The sequence below is a fragment of the Protobothrops mucrosquamatus genome, unplaced genomic scaffold (genome assembly GCF_001527695.2).
Source record: "Protobothrops mucrosquamatus isolate PMUCROS unplaced genomic scaffold, P.Mucros_1.0 scaffold286, whole genome shotgun sequence".
NCBI lineage: Eukaryota > Metazoa > Chordata > Lepidosauria > Squamata > Viperidae > Protobothrops > Protobothrops mucrosquamatus.
The window spans coordinates 8,164-30,410 of record NW_015386630.1 but is presented as its reverse complement, the minus strand read 5'-3'; the positions used below and the strand labels follow the sequence as shown (position 1 = coordinate 30,410).

Below are 22,247 nucleotides of genomic sequence, written 5' to 3'. Positions count from 1 at the left end.
GGTCCCAGATATGCAGGACTGATAATGTCAATCCTTTTTATGAAGGGAAGGGGGATCTTAATGAATGTACACGCTGTAAATGTAAATCTAAAGGAATTTAATTAATTGGTGTGGCTTTTCAGTTCAGTTTACCTTCATCACAATTTGTGAAGGACTGTTTGAATCACACCCATTAAATATAAATTATATGATGCAGTGTCAACCTTCAGAATATGATGAGGACTAAGAAAGGGTGTATAAATATCTACATATATTACGGTGAAGAGGACAAGGAAATCTGTTCTACAAGGTGAACATTCAAGGAAAGACTTTGGGGTTTGTTTGTCTCCAGTTTTCCAAGTATACATTGGTCAGTCAGCGATGTAGCTGGGGAGTTGCCTCTACAAGTGCCAAGGATTAGCACATGACTGAAAAGGTGGTTGCCACTGCAGTTTGCTTTCTGGAGATCCTCCCCTGAACAGAGGGCCATCAACTCCAGAAGCTCTCTTTTTGAAACTGGACAGAGAGGCTTTCCTTGTCACTTTTGATGGAGAAGTCTGAAATCTACCATAGTAAAAGAATTATCCAACAGGAAGCCTTAATATCATGTACAGAGGTTTGTCTAGAAATACTCTGATTACAGGAGAAGAAACTAAAAGAAGAGCAGCTGAGCTGTAAAAGGTAGGGATATTTTCTTTGACTTCTCACTCTGATGGGTTTAGAAAATATAGAAACTGAGAAAGATGTGGTCTGCGGGTGAAGGTGATGTTGCTCCTAGAAGGATTCCAATGAAATTTCAGCAAAACATCCTATTGGTAATAGATTCAGACCACTGACCCAAACTATTATCAAAAGTTAGATATCCGTGGATATTGGTTTTCATTTTGTACAATGTAAAGAGGCAGTGAGACTTGCCTGCCCTAAGAATTGCGGTGCATATAACAAAGCATATGCTTTGGGTCATGTACTTTTGAATATTCAAGAGTTAATATAAATAGAAAAGGTGGGATACCTTGATAGAAAGATTATGAACAGATCTGGTCTATGTGACTGTTGGAACCCCTTGGAAGGTACTTTCTTCAATTTCCACTCCTCATCTTACAATAAAACAGCGGCACCAAAAGACAATTTTTCCACGGACTGGGGGGATGGTTTCGGTTTCTCTCACTCGCCCGCCGCTTACCTCCAGCTGTGCAGGCCGGGGGTTGAGGATGCCTGCCATAAAATATTGAAAGACTACTATTTTCCTTCTTGATAATATTTTTTTCTTATTATTTTGAAGTTTGTCGCATTTACTTTCAGTTTAGTTTGTTCCATGAACTGATTTCAGGGCCAGTGCTTCTTGTGAACCAAGGTTTCATAAATAGAAACATTTATATGGCGGGGGGATCTGTAGAGAGCACAGTTTCCAAATATGTCTGCAGCTTGGGGCAAAGGGCACATGTGATTCAGAAAACTGAATTTGGTCATCAACAAAATGTACAAAATTGAAAACATTACCTCCTTCTAGTTAGTACCTGATATACTGTATCTGTTATTCCTCATTCCTCTCCGAGATTCTTTTTTGGACATTTATACTCCCAGATCATTTATATTTTGGGCTGGCATTTAAATGTCCTAAATTAATCATACATTTGTCAACAATATTAGCAAAACATATGCCATTATTTTATCAGCTCTACAGCAGAATTTCTCAGAATACTTAGGCATTACTTTTAGGCAACTATCTGTAGCTGCTGAGATCCCAAAATATTTTTTTAATGTTTCCAAAACAAAGTAGCAAGGAGGGCAGAAGTTGTTTTGTTCCTCTTGATAGTTATGGAATAGCAGTTAACTGAACATTACGCTTTCAGCTTTTTTCCTCCCCAAACCTGTGACATCCAGAAGTTCTCAAAGTTCCTTAATCTTAGTTTGTTATTACTTTCCTGAGTGTATGTTTTAGGGTACTTTTTTCTTCCTGTACCCCAAGATTGTATTAATCTCTCTATCCTTCCTTTTATTGCCTATTGCAGGAGATAAGTAGGAAGAAGGAAGGGCTATTCTTATCTTCTCCTCAGCTACATCCACCTTTGATGTCTATTCCCTTTGGGCATTGATCTTCGAGGATTAAGCCAAGGAAAGAAGAAGTAAATCAGCCAAATGGCACGGAAATTGAGTATTGATCAACTTGAGGACCAATTGATATGCCCTATTTGCTTAGAGCTCTTCAAAGAGCCCTTGATGCTACAATGTGGACACTCTTACTGCAAGTCCTGTGTGGTATCCCTCTCAGGTGATCTGGAGAAACAGTTCCTTTGCCCAGTATGCCGAAAGGCTGTGGACTATAGCAGATCACCACCCAATGTCAACTTGGCTCGCATCATTGAGGCAATTCATGCCATAGGCAACTCAGATGATAATCAAAACTCTTGCCCTGATCACCACAATCCCCTCAGCCTTTTCTGTGAGCAAGACCAGGAAGTGATTTGTGGCCTCTGTGGCACCATTGGCACCCATCAGCAGCATAAAGTCATGCCCATCTCCACGGTCTACAGCAGGATGAAGGCAGGTGCTTGGAATGTGTGTGTGTGTATGTATGTATATATGTATGTATATGACTGCGCGGATGAAGTGAAGGCTTAGCCAGGGGTAGGCAACCTTGGCTCTTTTATGACTCGTGGATTTCAACTCCCAGAATTCCTGAGCCAGCATGGCTGGCTGAAGAATTCTGGGAGTTGAAGTCCACGAGTCATAAAAGAGCCAAGGTTGCCTACCTCTGGCTTAGACCATAGGCAGAATAGAGACGATTGGCCATTCTTGGTGGGCCACCTTGTGTCTGTTGATTGGTGGATTAGGTGAATCTTGGTGTGATTCAAACAAACAACTTTTCACATACTTAAGGGAAAGCTTTTGGAATACATGAATTCTAGTAAAAATTGGTGTAGCTATTATAAGGCAGAAATCTATACTTTCCTTAACAGAATTTTTGTAGCTCTCTTCCTACACCATATATCCCAAGTCCCTCTCTGTGTAGGTAATGTTTTCAAAGGATGGAAATTATGTAAGTCTAAGGATCATGGGTGATAGTACCCTGTTCTCAAGGGCAGCAATAGAAAACAATGAATAACATTGTTACAATGAGGGTGATTCACAGAAATATAAAAACTAGGTGCAGTACTCCCTGTGCCTATGAGTGCCTGATACTGAGTGAGATAAGAGATAAAATGTGAGGCACAAAATCATGCCCAGAAAAGGGAATATTTGAATGGTAGCATAGCCAAAGCTGATCCCACTAGTGAAATAATGTGATAGTTGCAGATCCTGACCTTGACCTCAGGTGGTCTCACCTCCCCTTCTATGCTGAGCCGGCTATGAAGGAAGACATGAGTTTGCATAGCAGGCTGAACTGTGCTTATAATTTTAAGAATTCAGACACTGTCTTACATGTTGTATAAATCAGGCCAATCGCATTAAGCCACAATTTGACTTTTTTGTTGGAGCATAACCTGTGGCACTTTGTGTTAACCCAGGTTTGAAGTTCAAAATGGCTTACAGTCTATTTGAGGGACCACATTTTCCTTAGTTCAACAGTTAAAAGCTGCAGGAGAAGGCCCTCTAAAGACACTCCTGGAGTCAGAAGACGATCCTTCTGGAAATCTTGATTCCAGGCTCCCAGGCTATAGCTGTTAGCATAGTGTTCGGCCATATTCTCAGAATTTAAACTATCCATAAAGATGCATTTCTTTTACCAGACTTTTAATCATTAAGCATACAACTTGTGACCAATTGGCTCATCATTTTAGGATATTTCCCTACCTAAACAGAGAAACAGAATGACCATGGGCAAGCAAAAAAGTAATGGGAGCAGGAGCAACTTCCTCATTGTTTTTCCTTGCATGAAACTGACAGAGAGCAGTTGAAATTACGATCATGTGACCGTGGCTGACTGTGATAGTACAGCAGGGTAATAGCATTAAAGCAGCCACAATTTCAATTCCATGGGAGTCCTAGATTTTGGCCGCAATCTTTAAGTTACCCCATTTGAGATATGTTGATTCAAAAATTGTTGTCCTATCATATACTGTTTCATCCAATTGAAGGTCACAACAATTAACATGAGAGCTTTAGTAGTATATAGACTGCTTTTACATTTAATTTTATATTTTAATTAACAACTTTGAAAAATTGCTTGTCTAAGCACAAAATCAGGATGCAAATGAAATAATAAAATTATTACTCAGCTTGTTTCAAGCTTAGATCCTACTATTAAAAATAAGTTCAAGGTCAGAACCGAATCACAAATTAAACTCTGCTCCAAAACTGTCATAATCTCCAGATGTTCCAAAGTTTGTGCTACGATCATCTTTAATCTACTTCCTTTCTTTTAAATGTAAGCTAAAAAAAAGAGCCACTGAGTCAGATTAAACACTCCCTTGCAGAATTCATATTCTATAATAAGGCACTATAGTTTCATGGTAGAAAGATTAGTTTTGCATATTTGAACATTGAATATATCTCAAGTCCTGCATGTCCAGTTTGAAGGATCTGATGACCCTTGTCTGACTGAGTCTCTGGGGATTTGATAGTATTATTAATATAGATGACTCAAAATCTTAGTGGAAGTTTACTTCATGTGATCTCTGGAATTTCTCTTTTTCATATCTGAATGTCTCCTAATAGCAACAGCACTTAGACTTATATACCACTTCACAGTGCTTTAGAGCAGTTTACAGAATCAGCATATTGCCCCCAACAATCTGGGTCCTCATTTTATGGACCTCAGAAGGATGGAAGGCTGAGTCAACCTTGAGCCAGTGAGAATCGAACTGCCGAACTGCAGACAGCCAGCAGTCAGCAGAAGTAGCCTGCAGTACTGCATTCTGGCCACCACGGCTCATCTAGCTACCATAATTGAGCAGTCACATTTCTTTTGGCCCTCCTTGTGAAGCTTTAAGAAGCATTTGGTGGTCATCAGTGAAAAATACATTTTAAAATGGATAAGTAATTTTGTTTCTCTTACATCCTTTCCCCACAAATTTAGCTAATGCAAATCTGCTTTTTTCAGGAGGAACTCTCCATGTTGATAACAGATGTGCAACAGCAGAAGAGAAGCCTGGATGAACATGTCAGTAAATTGATGAATAACAAAACTCGAATTACGGTGAGCTTAGACAGGCAGATGACATTATGCCAGTGACTTTCTTGTCTGCCTTTCTTTTCATCCAACTTGTACACATGACTGTTGGTATAATATGTTTTGTTGTTGTTGTTATTATTGTTCATTCGTGACTGATTCCTAGATTGGTCTGGACAACTGTCTGGCCAAGTCCCTGCAGTTATCTTGGCAAGGATTTTCAATAGTGGATCTCCATTCCTTTCTTCCTAGGGCTAAGAGAAAGTGAATGGTACAAAGTCACCCAGCTGGCTTTGTGCCCAAGAAGGATTAGAACTCATGGTCTCCCAGTTTCTAGTCTGATGCCTTAACCATCATGCCAAACTGGTTCATAATATTATTTTTACAATAAATAAGCACATTGAAGGGAAGATATGGATGTTTAGACATATTTTACAATTAATTTTAGTTTTCTAGTGATTATCTGCTGTATATTCTTGAGTGTTTGGGGCTGAGTAAGGTGCCTTTGGCAGTTGTCATGTTTACCTCAGTTAAGAGGGGTGAATCTCACTAAAGTTTCAAATGTGAAATTACCTGACATTTTTCTGTTGCTCCATTTCTTAGAGCAGCAGTCCCCAACCTTTCCAGCTCTGCAGACTGGCGGTGCCAGTGATGTGTGTGTGTGTGTGTGTGTGTGTGTGTGGTTTTGAGCATTTGCATGCCACTTGCACAAATACAGTTTCACGTGCTCACACGCTCGCCCACCACTTGCAAGGCCTGGTTCCCAACGGACCACAACCTGGTACCAGGCCACAACACGGAGGGTGGGGAACCCTAACGTAGACAGTAGCCAATTTGTTATAGTGGGTAAGTCATCAGGCTAGAAACTGGGAGACAGTGAGTTCTAGTCTTGTCTTAAGTACAAAGCCACCTGTGTGACATTGGCTAGTCATGCTTTCTTAGCTTAGGAAGCAAGCAATGGCAAACCTCTTCTGAAATTTTACCAATAAAATTGTAGGGATTTGTCTAAGCAATCACCAGGAATCAAGATTGATTCAAAGATACCAAAAAAATCCATCCCCCACTGTTGTGTAACTGTTCATTTTAGATTTTTGACACAAAGCACCCTGAATCCCCAAACAAATCAAGGTGAAATGACTCTGTATGTACATCCAGCACTTTAGTAAATTCTGAAAATTATCCTCCAATTCCAAACACTTCCGGGGGGGGGGGGATTCTTAAATCTTTGTGGAATATGATTCAATACATATTGTCTTTTTTTCTTTAGTTCCTACACTCAGCTAAATCTCAGAGCTCAATATTGAATCAGAGGGAAGAACTAAATATAATTTTTAGTTTTTCTGAGGAAGTCCAAGTCAAGAGGATATGCTTAAAATGCTATAATAGTTTCAAACCAATTAAGTAATAGGAAAAGCCAAAGCTTTCAGGTGAAAAAAGGAATAATCTAGTTTAGTAAATTGACCAGCATCTTTTCCAACAGAATTCTAGAAAGTCATAGACTTAAAAGAAAATACCTCCCAGGAAATTAGCTCACAATAAAGCCAACCTTGGAGTTCTTTTCAAAGCGCCTGATATTTATTGTCAATATTGATTTTGTTGGATTACTGGCAATAGGTGTTTTTCCGCTCCTTATCTTCCTCTTGAGGACATTAGGTCATAGCTGAAAAATTCTAAATAAGTGCACCACCAACCACTACAGACATAGAATGTCCAATCAGGGAGTTGCTTTACTTATCACAAAAACTCCCTGGAAATGGCCATCTGAATTATATCCCAGCAGCAATTTTGTACAATCAAGTAGTTGAGTTGCTACATATCACACTTCACCCAACAGGCAATATTTGGAAATGATTAAGTGCCCTCACATAATTTCAAGAAATTCTGATAAGTAATCTGTATTAAAGTAAAGAAGCCAATATTTAGAAACTCTATATTTAGAAACAATACTCAAATCTTTTTGCATGTTTCTTGTTCCCACCTCTGTGAAACTGATTACTTAGTAATGGTTTCTGTCTCTTTTTTTGCTTATAGTCAGATGCACCTTATAGTCACTGTTGCCTTTCACTGATGAAAGAGAATGCTTCTAATACAGGTAGTCCTTAATGGACCCCTTCCAAAGTTGGAACAACCCAGTTCCAAAGTTGCAATGGCTGACCCCCCCAGTCACATGACCAGGTGCTCAACAAGCAGCCCGCATTTATGGCCATTTGCAGCGTCTTGCAGTCACATGACATTTTACAATGTTTTTTTCCCCAAAATCTGGCCTTTACTTCCGGTTTTTGGCAAAAACAGCCCATAGCAAATGATGGATTCAATTTACGACCATTGCATTCACTTTATGACTGCAACATTCATTTTACAATTGCGGCATTTGCTTAATGATCACTGTAAAAAAGTTCATAAAATTGGTTCAACAACACAGGTAACCCACTTTACGACTGTCATGGGCTGGCTCCATTATAGTTGGAAGTTGAGGACTACCTCAATGTACATGCAATCTCTCTCTCTCTCATTCTTTTCTATCATCAATTACTCATCGTTAATTTGGCAGGCAACTCCAGATTCATAGACTGAAGACACATTACACAAGCTGTGACTAATTTAATAATGGTTTCTTTAATAAATCACTGTTTGCATAATTAACCATAAATGTGTTAAAAATAATAGTTAAGTTCTCAAAATATGCTAGGTCAAAAATTAACCAGCCACACTGCAGTATTTGAATTCAGTAACAGAGTATTCAGAAATAGGAAAACACTAGATTCTGTTCACATCCAAACTTTTCTGGCCAAAAGATTAGCTCATTGGTCCTTGTGTCCCTTCTTAATGCAAACTGTGCAGCATAAGCTAAGCAGTTTAGGCTGCATGGAAAAAGGAGCACAAATTATTCTTGTGAGGAATTACAAATCCAATCTAATCCCATAATCCAATTAAAAATTGTTGAGGGGAGGAGGAATATTGGAGAGTAACAGGTGTGTAAAGAGGGAAATAATACTATATCAAATTTGTTACTGTGCAACCTATTCAAGCAAACTGAACTTATTTCAAGATCAATGTATCTCATGCTGGTGAGACCTGGACAACTGACAGAAAGATTTTGTCATATTTCTGTCAGTTACTGATAGCTGCAAAGCAATGGACTCCTGAACTAAGATTGCAGGCAGGAGTGGCTGACAGCATTAGAGTTTACATTGAGATGATCATCAGATTTCTAACATTTTAGTATTATACCCACTTCTACCCCACATGGGCCCAACTCCAACTCAGGATTGTATTGCTCTGGTGGTAATTGTTATATTTTGTCCCACACAGAATGAATCTGATGTCTTCATGTGGGTAGTCAGAAAGCAGTTCCAGGATCTGCATAGGTATATTGATGAAGAGAAAGCCAAATTCCTGGGGCAGGTAGAAAGGAAAACAACTCGTATCATTGCCTCCATTGAGGTTCAGGTGAGGCAGAGAGCAGACACCCTTCAGAAACTAAAGGAGCTGGAAGATTCTCTGGAGAAATTCAACAATGAAGACCAGCTGGATTTCATACGTGTACGTTTGTCTATCTGCTTGCTATAAATAACCAGGGACATGCTAAGATGTGCTGCCAGCAGCAGAAAATCAAAATTGTTAAAGACCCCTACTCAGAAGTAACAAGCAGACCAAAAGAGGCATACTGGAATCTGAGGAACTTAGAGACATTTACCAAATTGCATCTATTAAGAGTCCAAATTTGCTTCGCAGTTTGTTGAAGTTTAAAAGCCTAGGGCCTAGGGCCCTAGGCATATGGAAGAATCTTGCCTATTAGGAGAATAAATCTTTGGATGATTGAACTACAATATAGGTAGTCCTTGACTTACAACAGTTCATTTAGTGACCATTCGAAGTTACAACAGCACTGTAAAAAGTGACTTATGACTATTTTTCATACTTATGACCATTGCATGATCACATGATCAAAATTCAGACGCTTGGCAACTGACCCATATTTATGATGGTTGCAGTGTCACAGGGTCATGTGATCACCTTTTGTGACCTGGCAAGCAAAGTCAATGAGAAGCCACATTCACTTAAAAATCACTTTAGTAATTTAACAGCTGCAGTGATTCACTTAACTGTGGCAAGAAATGTGATAAAAAGGGACAAAACGCACTTAACAAATGTGTCACTTAGCAACAGAAATTTGGGGCTCAATTGTGGTTGTAAGTCGAGGACTACCTGCTCCCCATACTATGAAGGGCCAGGAGCCCTAGTAGCAGAGCAATGATGCAGAATAGGCAGCCTTACATCACATAGATCACACAGATTAAGGATAGGATTTCTCATTTTCCTCAGGCTTGGTGGAAGAATTTGGAGGGTTTACTTTTTTATACTTTATATGAACCCTATTTACGTTTTTATATATTTCCTTCTTTAAAATAGCAGAGAACTCTACTGTCTGCTTTGTGCAATTATGGTTAGAGCAATCAGTTATAATTGATATTAAAAAGGGAGGTTTTCCACCTTTGATCTAGGCCTAATTCCATATAGTCATGAAAGTTTGAGGTACTTCTTTACAGCCTAGATTTTGAAGAGTACATGCCAATAAGGGCTTGTAGTTCTATTGCAGTTAAGGAATGTATACAGTAAGTATGCAAGAATTCCAAAGTTTACAGGAGTAAATATGGATTCCAATTGCTCAGAGAACTCAATAGTCCCATTTTCTCCCATCTTCCTCCCCTCTATAGTCTTCAGTATACATTTAAATAACACAAGTGCACTAAATCTGTCTACATCTCTTTACAGAAATATGGATCTCTTCCCTCCAGGTATGTAAAATAAGAGTGTATGAAAGAGAAACAAAACACTGTAATTTTAGTCTCTTTCCTATGGATCTTGGAAGGCATTTCAGAAAATGCCTTCACAGAAAAAGTGTCAAGGAAGAGTTGATCAAATACATTTGTTAGCTTTTTCGAAATTCTTATTAAGAAACATGGTAACAGAATCCATGCTTTTTTCAAAGCAAAATATGTGTACAATATTCCACATTGTCAGCAAAGAACACTGAGACATGTCTCAGCAATTCCAATGTGCTGAAGCATATTTACTCAAAAGTAAACTCTGCCATGTTCACCAAAATTTAATGACAAATAAACAATGGATTGCAAGCTCCTGCAAAGTTGATGCTATGAAATCATAAAAAAATTGAAGAAGTCATAATGGTATTCATTTCCAGCCCTGAACTCCTTCATTTCAGAGCGTATGGCTTCCAATCAAAGAGTGATTTTTAGGCTTCAAGAATGGAGAGATGTTTCCCAGATCTTCTAAATGAGATTCTTGAGATGTGTGCTTTCAGTCTTTAAAATTATATGCTCTGCCACTGAAGCAAGGTTCTCGTAGATATATACTATCCTGCAGAAGGATAAAGTAACTGCTTTTATATTCTGAGTTCTTGCTCAGAATTTTCAGTCCCATCAATTAATAGGACAAGATAGGAATTGAATATTTATTTAAGCAGATTTATGAAGTGTTTGAGTTTGGGAAAATATTAATGGAAATTAATACATATCCAGGTCTGAACTTCCCTATCAGCACCCAGCAGAAGGCATATACAGTGCAGTTTCTTTTAAGCCTGACTTCCACCAAGAGGATGTAAAGATGATGGTGTGGAAGCGTCTGCTACGTAAAATCCTCCCAGGTATGGCTGCTGCTGGAGGAGAGGAAGAGGGGAGGCTGTTTCATGAGCACTTCCACATACAGCACTTAAACATTTGTGAATATATGTCTTTATCATGCATTACTTCTTTTCAGTGATCAGAGCTAAGAGGAATGGGGTTGAGACTGTAAAGCTAGCAAATGGCAATGGATTTTGAGAGTGCTATCTGTGTTTCCTGAGTTCTGCAATCACATTTTGACTGTTATGAAAAACTGAGGCCCATTCATAGAATTCTATTCTATTGAATAGAATTCTATTCTATTCTATCGTGGCCTAGTCTATTCTATTCATATAAAGAAGGAGGCTTGATCACCTCAGCTGATTTTTCTGAATATTACCCAGGGTTCCTCAAAGAATTTTGATTTTTATCCCTTCTCATAGCTCCAGAAACGCTGAAGCTGGACCCTGTGAGTGCTCATCCTATGCTTGAGCTGTCCAAGGAGAATACTATGGTGAAATATGGACTATTCTTCCAACGGCGAGACAGCAATCCTGAATGCTTTGACTACAGCAATTGTATCCTGGCTAATAAAGGCTTCTCCTGGGGAAAGCACTACTGGGAGATTATTGTGGGCTCCAAGAGTCACTGGCGCCTGGGCATCATCAAGGGCACAGTCAACCGCAAAGGCAAAATGAGTAAGAGCCCAGAAAATGGGGTCTGGCTCATTGGCTTAAAAGAGGGCAAAGTATATGAGGCCTTCAATACCAGCAGACTGGTTTTGCCGATTTCAGCCCGACCCCAACAAATTGGAGTCTACCTACACTATGAGAAGGGAGAACTAACCTTCTACAATGCTGACAGCCCAGATGAGCTGATACCAATCTATACTTTCCAAGCAGAATTCCAAGGCAAGCTATACCCCATTTTGGACATGTGTTGGCATGAGCGGGGTATCCATAACAACTTACCCATTATACTACCTACTCCCCAAATGCTGCAGACTGAGGTTGACTGCACCAATACTGATGAGCCCACCAAGTTATAATACCATATAATATGCTACTATTGTGTCAAATTACTGGGAAAGCTCCAGACTGTCTTTATGGGAGCAATAAATGCAAACTAAACTGTTCCGCTGAATAGAACTCATTCAATTTAAAGAATTCTAGAGACCTGCCTCAGGACTCTGTTTTGTTTTTAGTGCACCTGACTATATAAGGGCATTTTGGCTTTAAGGGTCCAAATCAACACTACATATAAAGCAACAGAGAGCGAACTCCATGCCAAAGTGTGGAATCTCAATGACATCTATACTTCCCCACTAGTTAACTACTAACTAGAGGATAGTTTAGTCCAAAATTACAGGAGCTCAGTTGAAAGGAACACTATGTTTCCATTGTTTTCAGTGGGTTTTTGCAGAATAACTTCCTTGTGATGCATTGTTTGTGCCTATGGAGGAGTTCAACTGGCATTCTAGGAAATGATGCTCAGAATCTATTGCTTGGAACAAACATCTGACTTTGCCTCTAGGCTGCTTCTGGGAAGCCTGCCAGGCAATTTATTTCAAAGGCCAAATTTTTTCCTTCTTTCTGCTTTTCAGTCTTCTTTTTTCCTCTGTTGTTACCCATTTTAGCAAGTTTTACAAATCTGAAAGGCTAGTTCTATTTAATGTTATTTAAATTAAAATGCCCAAATTAATATTTTATATTCTAGACTTTCATGCAAGAGTATAATGAATGCAATAAGTAAATATTTCATCAAGGTTGTAAAAAATGGCAAGCCAGCACAAATAACTTAGCGCTATCGCAATGCAAGTATAGCCTAAAAAGTTGAGGAATTCATTAATTTCTATCTGTACATATTAATGCATTAAATTTGTTTACTTGGAAGATTTTTTTCAGTTGTAGCACCGGCTTATTATGTCTCACTTCTTCTCTTTGCTATTGGTGGTTTCTATTTGCTTTTAGTGGTTTAAAAGCCAATACTGTTTTTTAATCTTTTATACTGAATAAAGTGATTTTACAATCTTTTTACTGTAGAGCTATACTTTCATATTTTGCAATGCAAAATTAGAAGTTATAGAATTTTATTACAAGTTGTTTTAAAGCCTTCGTCTGCATTTTCTAGATTATGAGCATAATACACTCCCATCATGCTACTCCCTTTCAAGGTAAGAAAGTGCAGAATAGGTGCAAGACTGTAAGCAAAATAAATTAAAAATATTAGGTAACAAAAAGGGTAAGTTTAGCTAAACCTACTTTATACCAACTAATTTTCCCCTTATGCATATTTATTTGGAAATTACAGAATTTTCCCAAAATTCATCTCTGGATGTTCCATTACATTTATTACAATTTCATGCAACTATCACCAAAAATTCCCGCTTTCAGACATACCCACAGCCACTTTTTTGTGTGTGTTCCTTTGAGTCAGTTTTAGACTCCTGGTGACTGCTTGACCAGTCTCTACAATTTTCTTGGCAAGGTTTTAAAAGTGGTTTGCCACAGCTTGCTTCTTAGGACTGAGAGTATGTAGCGAGTCCAAGGTCACCTTGCTGACTTTGTGCTTTAGGTAGGACTAGTAATCATAGTCTCCTGGTTTCTAGCCTGGAGCCTTAACTATATAGTATACCACACTGACTCTCCACAACAATCTAAATATCAATTCATGCTTTCTGTAATATCAGTTCTTAGAGTATACAATTCATAATAGAGTTACAAAGGATCAACCAGCTCTATCCCCTCTCAAACTGCTGTTTCCCATACAAAAAAGTTCTCTAACTCACCTGGCCCACTTTATTTTGTGCTACAAAGCAGAAAAAGAGAAAGAAGCCATGTTGATTATGAAGGAGAAAGGCTCAAAATCCGTTTGAAACAATGTATTAGCCTCACTGAAGCTGAGAATACAAAACACAACCTTTGAAGTTTGAAAACCCTCTTCAAGGTTATTTTCAAAAGCACAAGAAAGCAAAGACAAGCAAGACAGAACATATGCCATGTGCTAATGTGGAAGTAAACAGCAAACGTGTAAAATGTCAAGAGACAGAAGTGACACTGGCTGCATTCCCAACCCACTTAATACGGTTGTGCCACAAGCAACTAAGTTTGTGTTTCGCATGTTGCACCTTAGATGTGTAACTGACCTGCTTAAGAGCGTTTTGCAGGCACAATCATTAAACTACATATCCGATATCAAAAAGATTAAACGAGCATTATGACGAATACGGCCCATTATATTTTTCTCCTCCTCTTCCCTGGAGTTTACTACATGATATGTAGCCCCTCAGCTCTTCATTATTCACGTAGTTTCATGTTGCAGTTTTCTGTTCATATTTCAACACATTAAACTCTCCAGACATCAATCTGACTGGAATAGGAGATTAAACAGGATGTTCACATAAGAAGAAGCCAGGTTTATAGATTATATTCAGAGAAAATATGAAATGAACAATTATCATATAGCTTTTGAATAGTTATTGTTACTTGTAAATATTTCTATATATAATTTACATATATAGTTCATAGTCAAGGGGGTTATATGTTAGAGTTAAAGTAAGTTTATACTTGTTTATATTATGATTGGGTTGCTTGGGTTAAATTTGGATTATTATATGTTTAATCCTGTATTCAGCTCTGGGAAGTCAGGGGGGGAGGGGGGAAGGGGATTAGGGGACTGAAATTATAAAAATTGATGTATTTATATGTTATAGTTAAATAATAACTGTATTGAAAAGAGGAGATGCTCGGCTGGTACCCCAAACTGCACTTGAAGAGGCGGTTAAGAAGGGAGTGGGGATGTAGGAGGTGGAAAGGAGGAAGGTGGAGAGGTTGTGGGATGAGAGGGAGGAAGGACAGGAAAGTGGATGAGGGTGGAGGCAAGGCGGGGGCCGCCGAGCGTCTCCCCCCCCCAAAAAAAAGGTATGGATTTGGATTATTTTTTACTGCTTCTGTATGTAAATGCATCATATTGGTATTTGTTGTTTAATTATAAAAATTAATAAAACTTTATTTTAAAAAAAATAAAAAGAAGAAGAAGCCAGGTTTGATAGTTAAGTGCTGCAAAGTCCCAGTTTGCAGGATACTCCAAACGGCCTTCCAATTAAGTCCTCAAAGTAAAAGCAAGCGGCTACGCAGCTGCGCTTGTAAGACTGCGCCGGCGGGTGGCCTGACATCGCGACTATTACCCGCATCCGATTGGTCGAGGGCAAAGATTCGGAGGGACGCCTTCCCATTTGTTCTGGCGGGAAAGGCGGGAAAGGGGCAGACATCAGGGAGACCATTGCTCCGACTGCCGCTTCGGAAAGCCACGGAGATGAGGCGAAGCGGCGAGCGATACTGGCAGGATAATGGAATCGATCTGCGAGGAGAAGGCCCCGGGGTGGGAAATATCGGGGTGAGCCGAAGGAAAAAGTTTCTCGGTGTCCTTCGGCCCCCTTTCTTCACGGCTGGCTCCCCCCTCGCAATTCCCGCGTTCCGATGAACGTGCGAAGGAAGGGTGGCTCTCGATAGTGGCTTATGGGGACTGGTTCTGTTTTGACGGGGATGGAGCCCAAGTGGTTTTGGAAAATGGATCCCGATAACTCTCGGTGTTGCTTCGTGTCAGGGTACCATACCAGTATATAAGATGGCCTTGAAGAGTTTTTTTGTTTTGTTTTTGTGGCCCAAATCTGGTAGATTTATTTCAAAGTCACATCATTTTGCGGGTACTCCAGGGATTGAATCCTAGGACCTTATGGTGTTTTGCTGGCCCTTTGCTCTAAATTATTTTGTTTATCTCACATCACATATCTATGGACACATAATGTTGGTTTCTTCAGAATACATGGGTTTTCACATATTAAAATGTAGTTTGCTCAAAAACCTAGAGTTGCCTAGAGTTCCCACATTTGATAACCAATATTTACAAACCGTAGTTAATGGACTCTTTGCCTCCTAAGCAAGAACTAATGACATTAAAGCTAACATATGAGTTGGCCACTGTTTCTCCCTCCTTTGCCCAAATTCAAGTGAATGTGCTTTATATCAAAAAGTATATGTGAACTGTTTCAGTCAACCTTTTGGTTATATGTCTTGATAATTTTAAATGTAGTTTTATTGTAATTTACTATTTAAGCCAAATGCAAAATATACAGTATAGCAATGATAGAATTAAAATTTTACATGATTGGCTCAGTAAATAGAATGAATTACCACAAATTAGAGATTAAATTAATAGGAATTTAACTGAAACACTCTGAATGCAGTCTGTTTCTTCAATCAAAAGGGTTAGAAACCTCAATCTTGATTAAAGAAAATAGGGATTATATAGTAAAAAATACACTAAACAATCAGTTTGTTGATTCTGATATTTTATATACCTTCAAAACAGCTTACCCAAAGTAAAACATTTAGCGAATATTTTATTAAGTTCATTGTAATGGTAAGTGCATTTGATAAAAGTCGTGCAAAGCTCTTTCAGGATGGATTTGGTTTTGCAAAAGAGATTAATATTATGCTTAGCATATTCTTATGTTCATTGTTCCAAGTCTTACCAGTGGTTGGGTCAACGTATGCAGGATATTACTGGTGAGAGAGGAGTGCTGAAAGAAATAATCCGAAATGGCTCTGGTGAGACAGTCCCTCCTGATTCATCAGTATTAGGTAATGTGAATATTGATATTGTATTATGTCTATTTTTCCTTATTTAATTACGAGCTAGTGAAGGATAATTAAGAGATCATATTTTTAATTAGCAAATGAATCATGTTTTTAAATTAATATTTGTACCATATGTTCTGAAAAATTAGGCAAATGATAATTAAGAGGTTCTTAAGGCTGCACTGTGCTTTAGATTCATAGGTAAAAAAATGCCAGAATACTCACATAGCACTTATGTAACAGTACAGGTAAGCTAAAGCATATGTGCCTCAAATCTCTCCTAGAGACCTAGGCAAGATACCTGACTCAGTCATGTCCTTGATGTAATAGTTTGGAAGTTACTGCTACTATCACCTTTCTCGTGGCATCCTTCCCCATCCTTCCACTCTTTTGTGTGTGTGTTTGTTTGTGTGTGTGTCTGTGTGTGTGAACAAGAGAGAGAGATATGAGGGACTCCCATAATTGTTTTTTGACAAATAAAAAGGAAAAAAATAGAAATCATATTGAACCACCTCCTGTCCCTTTTGAACAGGTAGTCCTCAACTTATAGTTTATTTAGAGACTGTTCGAAGTTACAATAGCACTGAAAACAGTGACATGACCGTTTTTCACACAATCTTTGTAGTATTCCCATGTTCACGTGATCAAAATTCAGATGCTTGGCAACTAATTCATATTTATGATGGTTGCAAGGCTCCAGGGATATGTGATCACCCTTTGTGACTTTCTGACAAGCAAAGTCAATGGAAAAGCCAGATTCATTTAACCACTGCAGAGATTCACTTAACAATTGTGGCAAGAAAGATAATAAAATGGGGCAAAACTTATTTAACAAATGTTTTGCAGAAATTTTGGCCTCAGTTGTGGTCATAAGTTGAGGACTATCTGTATTGAGGTAAGTAGAGCATCAGCCCCCTTTCCCTCCTCCATTTGGGAAATAGACTAACTTGAGATAACTAAAATCAAACTTTTATTTAAAAAAAGGGGGGAATGTAAAATTCCCTTTTTAATTGGATTTAATTTTATTCAGTGGCAAATAGAGAACTGTTAGAATCACAGAAAGCTATTTAAAAGGATGTCCCATTGAAAAAATAAAAAGTGTAAGACTTTGGGAAATTTGCAGAATGCACCTGCTCTGGCTCTAAGAGGCCTGTCTCTTGTAAAGTGAGCTCCAAGTTTCATAAAACAAGTATTGAGCTTGGATAGAAAAATAAATACCAAAGACAATATTTAAATAACACAGATAATATTTAAATTCTAAAATTTTCTGACAAGACTGTTTACCCATATCTTAGAAAAAAAATTGGATTGCTAAAGCAATCTTGCAGAGGACGTCTTTGACTTATGACCACAATTGAGGCCAGGCTTCCACTGCTAAGTGAGGCAGTTGTTAAGTGAGTTTTGCCCCATTTTATCAACTTTTTGCCACAGTTGTTAAGCAAATTGTTGCAGCTGTTAAGTGAATCATGCAGTCATTAAGCAAATCTGGCTTTTCTCATGGCTTGTCAGAAGCCAGCTGGAAATGGTGAGCACATGATCCTGGGACGTTGCAATGGTCATAAATGCATGCCAGTTACCAAGCGCCCAAATTTTATTCATGTGACTGTGGGGATGCTGCAGCTGTCATAAGTATGAAAAATGGTCATAAGTCACTTTTTGCAGTGCCGTTGTAATTTTGAATGGTCGCTAAATGAACTGTTGTAAATCGAGGACTATATTTGTACAGTGATATTAGATTATCTGTAGGCATCAAATTACATGAAACCAAAGCTCACATTAAGAATTTGAGATTTGTTTTTTACTACTGAAGATTTCTGGTCAATATATACCATAAAAGCTATAGAAATAAGTATAAAATATAAAGATGGAATCTAAAACATGGGTCCTCAATCTGTGGGCCACGGCTTATTGGGCACTAGGCCGTGTGAGTGGCTGGCCGGGGTATGTGTTTATGTGTGTGCGCACAGCCCCACTCACACAAGCAGCGTGGGTGTTCATAGCCCCACTCACGTGGGCAATCAGGGCCCCACTTGCATGAGTTTCGTGGGCGGTCACAGCCCCACTTGTGTGGGTGTCGCAAGTATTTGTGGCCCCACTCATGTGAGTGTCGCCGGTGTTCACAGCCTCAGGCGAGTACCCATGGCCCCACTCGCGTCAGCAATGGGGGTTTGTGTGCACCTGTGTGTGGACATGCGTTCACCACCTCCAAAACCACTGATATTGAGGAATGTCAAGAAAAATTTATTGAATTGATGTAAGTGTAGTTGCAGTTGGTTATTGAATATGATAACAATACAGTAATTGTATTTGACAAGGAAAGCTGAATGAGTGTTCCAATTCATATTGTCTGACCCCAAAACTATGATAAATATATGACCAAAAACTATAATATGAATTTGTGTACCTTGGTAAAATGTTTAATAAAGGAAGAAAAATGGATGAAGAATTTTTTAAAAATACAAATGCTCATAGGATGGTGCTGATTAGTGTGTGGTCCATTAGGAGGAATCTATGTGTAGAATAAAGTAAAAATGACAGTATATACGTATTTCTGCTTATATGCATATATAGAAATAAGCGCATGTGGAAGAACAAAAGATGAATGTAATGGGAATGGAATACTTATGAAATGTGTGTAGAAAAAGTTGTGGATGTGAGGTTAAGAATAAATGGGCACTGAATGAATGAATAAAATACAAAATAGAATGGCAGGTACTTTGAAGTGGATTGGTCATATAAAGAGAATCAAAGAGTTTGAAATCACAAAAAAGGAAAAGATCAAGAAAGTTGTGGTTGGATAGAGTTGATGAAATTAACAAAAAGAAAGATGTCAAGTTTAAAGAACAAAACATAGCATGTGTGGATATGGTAGAAGCAAGGTTGTTTGCAAGAATATAAAGTTTTGGAGAAGTATAATGAGTGTTTGTATAAAAAGCGTTTTTCCCTTTTTTATTTCCTTAAGTTCTTTGTCTTTCTTTTAATATTTCTTATTCCACTTCTGCATTTTGCATAATACCATGTTCTGTATTCCAAAAGGGAAAGCATAATGGATAATGTGTTCCGTGATTAAAGAATTTAATACAATGCCAAGCATCAACAAACTTCAAAGAAAACATAGCAAAACTATTCCTAAACAAATTTATGCTGATGAAATTAAATATGTTTAATATTTCTCAGTGAAATTTATTTTGTCTCTGATTCTGATTTTTTCAGTGAAATTTTCAGGATATTTGGAACACACGGACAGACCCTTTGACACAAATTGGTTCAAGAAAAACCCCAAACTCATGAAACTTGGTGAAGGTGAGTGAAAGATACATGACTTAGTGGATATAAATATAATTTGAGTTTAATCTAATCAGGAAAGGCTTACATAGATATCTGATCTTGTGCATTGTAACTCTTTATTCTCATCATATTCTCCATTGTCACTTCTTGAATTATTTTCTGTCACTCATTTTCTCTTTTGCTTTCCTAGACATTACTCTAAGGGGTATGGAAGTGGGATTACTCACAATGAGAAAAGGAGAGTTGGCAAGATTTCTTTTCCAGCCAAATTATGCTTTTGGAACTTTGGGTTGCCCTCCTTTGATTCCCCCCAACGCCACAGTCTTGTTTGAAGTTGAGCTTTTGGACTTTTTGGACTCGGCAGAATCAGACAGGTTCTTTGACCTGCCTCCTGTGAGTAGACAAATTTATATCTAACAGCCTGTATTAGTACCATTCAGTTACATCTTCTGAAATAAGTTAGAAGTTTTGACCTATAATTTATATAGCAATGGTCCTTGTGAAACTATTTTTTTACAAGTAACCCGCTCAGCGTCACCTCAAACCACGAGATGGGCGGCATGTAAATTAAATAAAATTAAAATGTTGCCACTGAGGAGCTATTGAAGTTGGAGATTGCTCTCTGCCATGACTATAGGAAAAGTGAAAGCATTAGAATTGGAGATAGCAGTTGAAGGGCCAAAATAATTAAAGACAAGGCAGCTTTCCCTGCTTCTGACCTGTGGTAAAAATCAACTACCATGTTGGTCTTACATTCAATCTAAGAATGGGTGGATCTTGGCAATTTTCTTTTCATGCATACTTAGTGCTTTCATGTTTGATCTTAAGTTTTTTCCATATTGTTTATGAAGAAAAATGTTGATTTTTGATAACACTAAGAAAAATGAACCAAACAAAATTATCCCTTATTTCTACCCAGGATAAAAAACACCAATCAGTCTTTCATACATAGTGTCAAATCTTGTGGGGTTTCTTTCCATTTAGCTCTATGGAATATAGCTGGAGGGGAATAGACTAATGGGAAATAAATAATAAATCACAGATAATCCTTGATGCTTGTTAGTTTTGCTGCTGCTGTTGAGTGATCAAACTTTTCAGTTTATGGAACTGCCCCAACTGGGCATTTACAGTTACTCCTTGGGTTACAAATACTCATTCAGTGACCATTCAAATTACAACAGCGCTGAACAAGGGGGACTTACGATCAGACCTTGAAGTTGCAGCCATCGTGTTGCATGTTGGCAATCCAGGCAATTGGCATCCAACTTGCTACTACAATGGATGCAGCGTTTGACAGTCACATTATCATTATTTGCAACCTTTCCTGCTGGTTTCACATAAAGAAAATCAAGGAGGAAGCCAGCAGGAAGTTGCAAGTTCCTCTGGCTTTTTTGTCCCAAGCAGCTCCCAGATGGTATGAGGATCTCATACTCCAGTGGTGGCGAACCTATGACACGGGTGCCAGAGGCGGCACTCAGAGCCCTCTCTGTGGGCACGTGCGTCGTCGCCCCAGTCCTAGGCCTTCAGCTGGGTTTTATAAAACCTTTTCACTTTAGGCCTCCGCCGCCGTGTGCAAAAAAAAAGGTTCAATCAATCAGTCAATTTCAACTTCTCGCGGAGAAAAAAAAGTTCTTGCAAAGTTGGAATTGATTCATTGAACTTTTTAGTCCCACCCAGTCTGCCATTACCACTGCAGCCATGCCCACCCAATTGGCCACACCCAGCCAATGGGCCACACCCACCCGGCACCCGATGATGCATAAGTGGGTTTTGGGTTGCAGTTTGGGCACTCAGTCTCTAAAAGGTTCGCCATCACTATCATACTCTGTAGCACCCACCCACACTCTGGCCTTTTTGTCTGGAATGCAGTTTCAGTGCCTGTTCCTATGTCACGGTCATATGAGGCCCTCAGAACCCACTTGGTCCTTGCTTAATGACCGCAGGGGAGACTGCCAAGATGGTTGTCATTAAGCAATGTAATCGCGTGATGTCTTTGACTGCATGCTTAGCAAGGATAGGAAGCAAGCAATTTCTGTAGGCCATCTCTCCTTTGCCTTTCCCTCCACCCCTTCAGGCAGATCGATTGGAGAAGAGATTTCAAGAGAGTAAGCTGTATGCTCTTCTAGACATCAAGAGCAATGCAGTTGCACCAGCAGCAGGAAAGGGTCAGGCAAAGGAGAGATGGCCTACAAAACTAGCTTTTTTCTCCCCATTCGCCTTGTAGAGTGGACGGATTGGAGAGGAAGAGATTTAAAGAGCATAGTTTAAGCTACGTAGCATGCCTGTGGCTCTCGGCCCTGGGCTGTGGCATGATCACATTGCTTTCAATGTGTGCAAGACAGTAAGCAGGGACTTGAGCATTCCAAAAGATGGAGGACTGGTTCGGAGGCAAACAAAAGTCAAAGATGTGAAAGTGAGTAGTTTTGTCTCTTTCCAGCTGGAAAGTACAGTTGCAGTCACATAATTTTCCACAGTGATATTTCGCTTAGCAACAGAGTTACCAGTCCCAATTAGGTTCATTAAGTGAGTCTACCTGTATCTAGTGGTGTAACTCTGAAACCCCAGAAAAAAGTAGGACATGGTTTTTCAGACTTCTGTTGTTGT

At 38.8% G+C, this 22,247-nt stretch overlaps 2 protein-coding genes across 2 annotated transcripts in view; both read left to right on the top strand.

Moving 5' to 3' along the window:
• The first annotated feature begins 2,118 nt into the window (after positions 1 to 2,118).
• TRIM50 (tripartite motif containing 50) lies at positions 2,119 to 11,764 on the top strand. Its single transcript, XM_015814838.1, has 6 exons — positions 2,119 to 2,523; positions 5,024 to 5,119; positions 8,405 to 8,635; positions 9,869 to 9,891; positions 10,636 to 10,760; positions 11,160 to 11,764. The coding sequence occupies exons 1-6, from the start codon at positions 2,119 to 2,121 to the stop codon at positions 11,762 to 11,764; spliced, it is 1,485 nt and encodes a 494-aa protein (XP_015670324.1).
• A 3,266-nt stretch (positions 11,765 to 15,030) lies between these two features.
• Positions 15,031 to 22,247, top strand: part of FKBP6 (FKBP prolyl isomerase 6) — a gene marked incomplete at its 3' end in the record, with an annotated part of 13,493 nt that continues 6,276 nt past the window's right edge. Inside the window, 4 exon segments of the mRNA XM_015814837.2 lie at positions 15,031 to 15,111; positions 16,244 to 16,358; positions 19,569 to 19,658; positions 19,834 to 20,036. Coding sequence (XP_015670323.2) covers positions 15,031 to 15,111; positions 16,244 to 16,358; positions 19,569 to 19,658; positions 19,834 to 20,036 — 489 coding nt within the window.

Bases quoted from the DNA above. Each gene is read 5' to 3' on its own strand.
- TRIM50 (XM_015814838.1), top strand. From the start codon at position 2,119: ATGGCACGGAAATTGAGTATTGATCAACTTGAGGACCAATTGATATGC. The intron at 5,120-8,404 runs GTGAGCTTAGAC...TGTCCCACACAG, and splicing joins ATAACAAAACTCGAATTACG to AATGAATCTGATGTCTTCAT. The intron at 9,892-10,635 runs GTATGTAAAATA...ATACATATCCAG, and splicing joins TATGGATCTCTTCCCTCCAG to GTCTGAACTTCCCTATCAGC.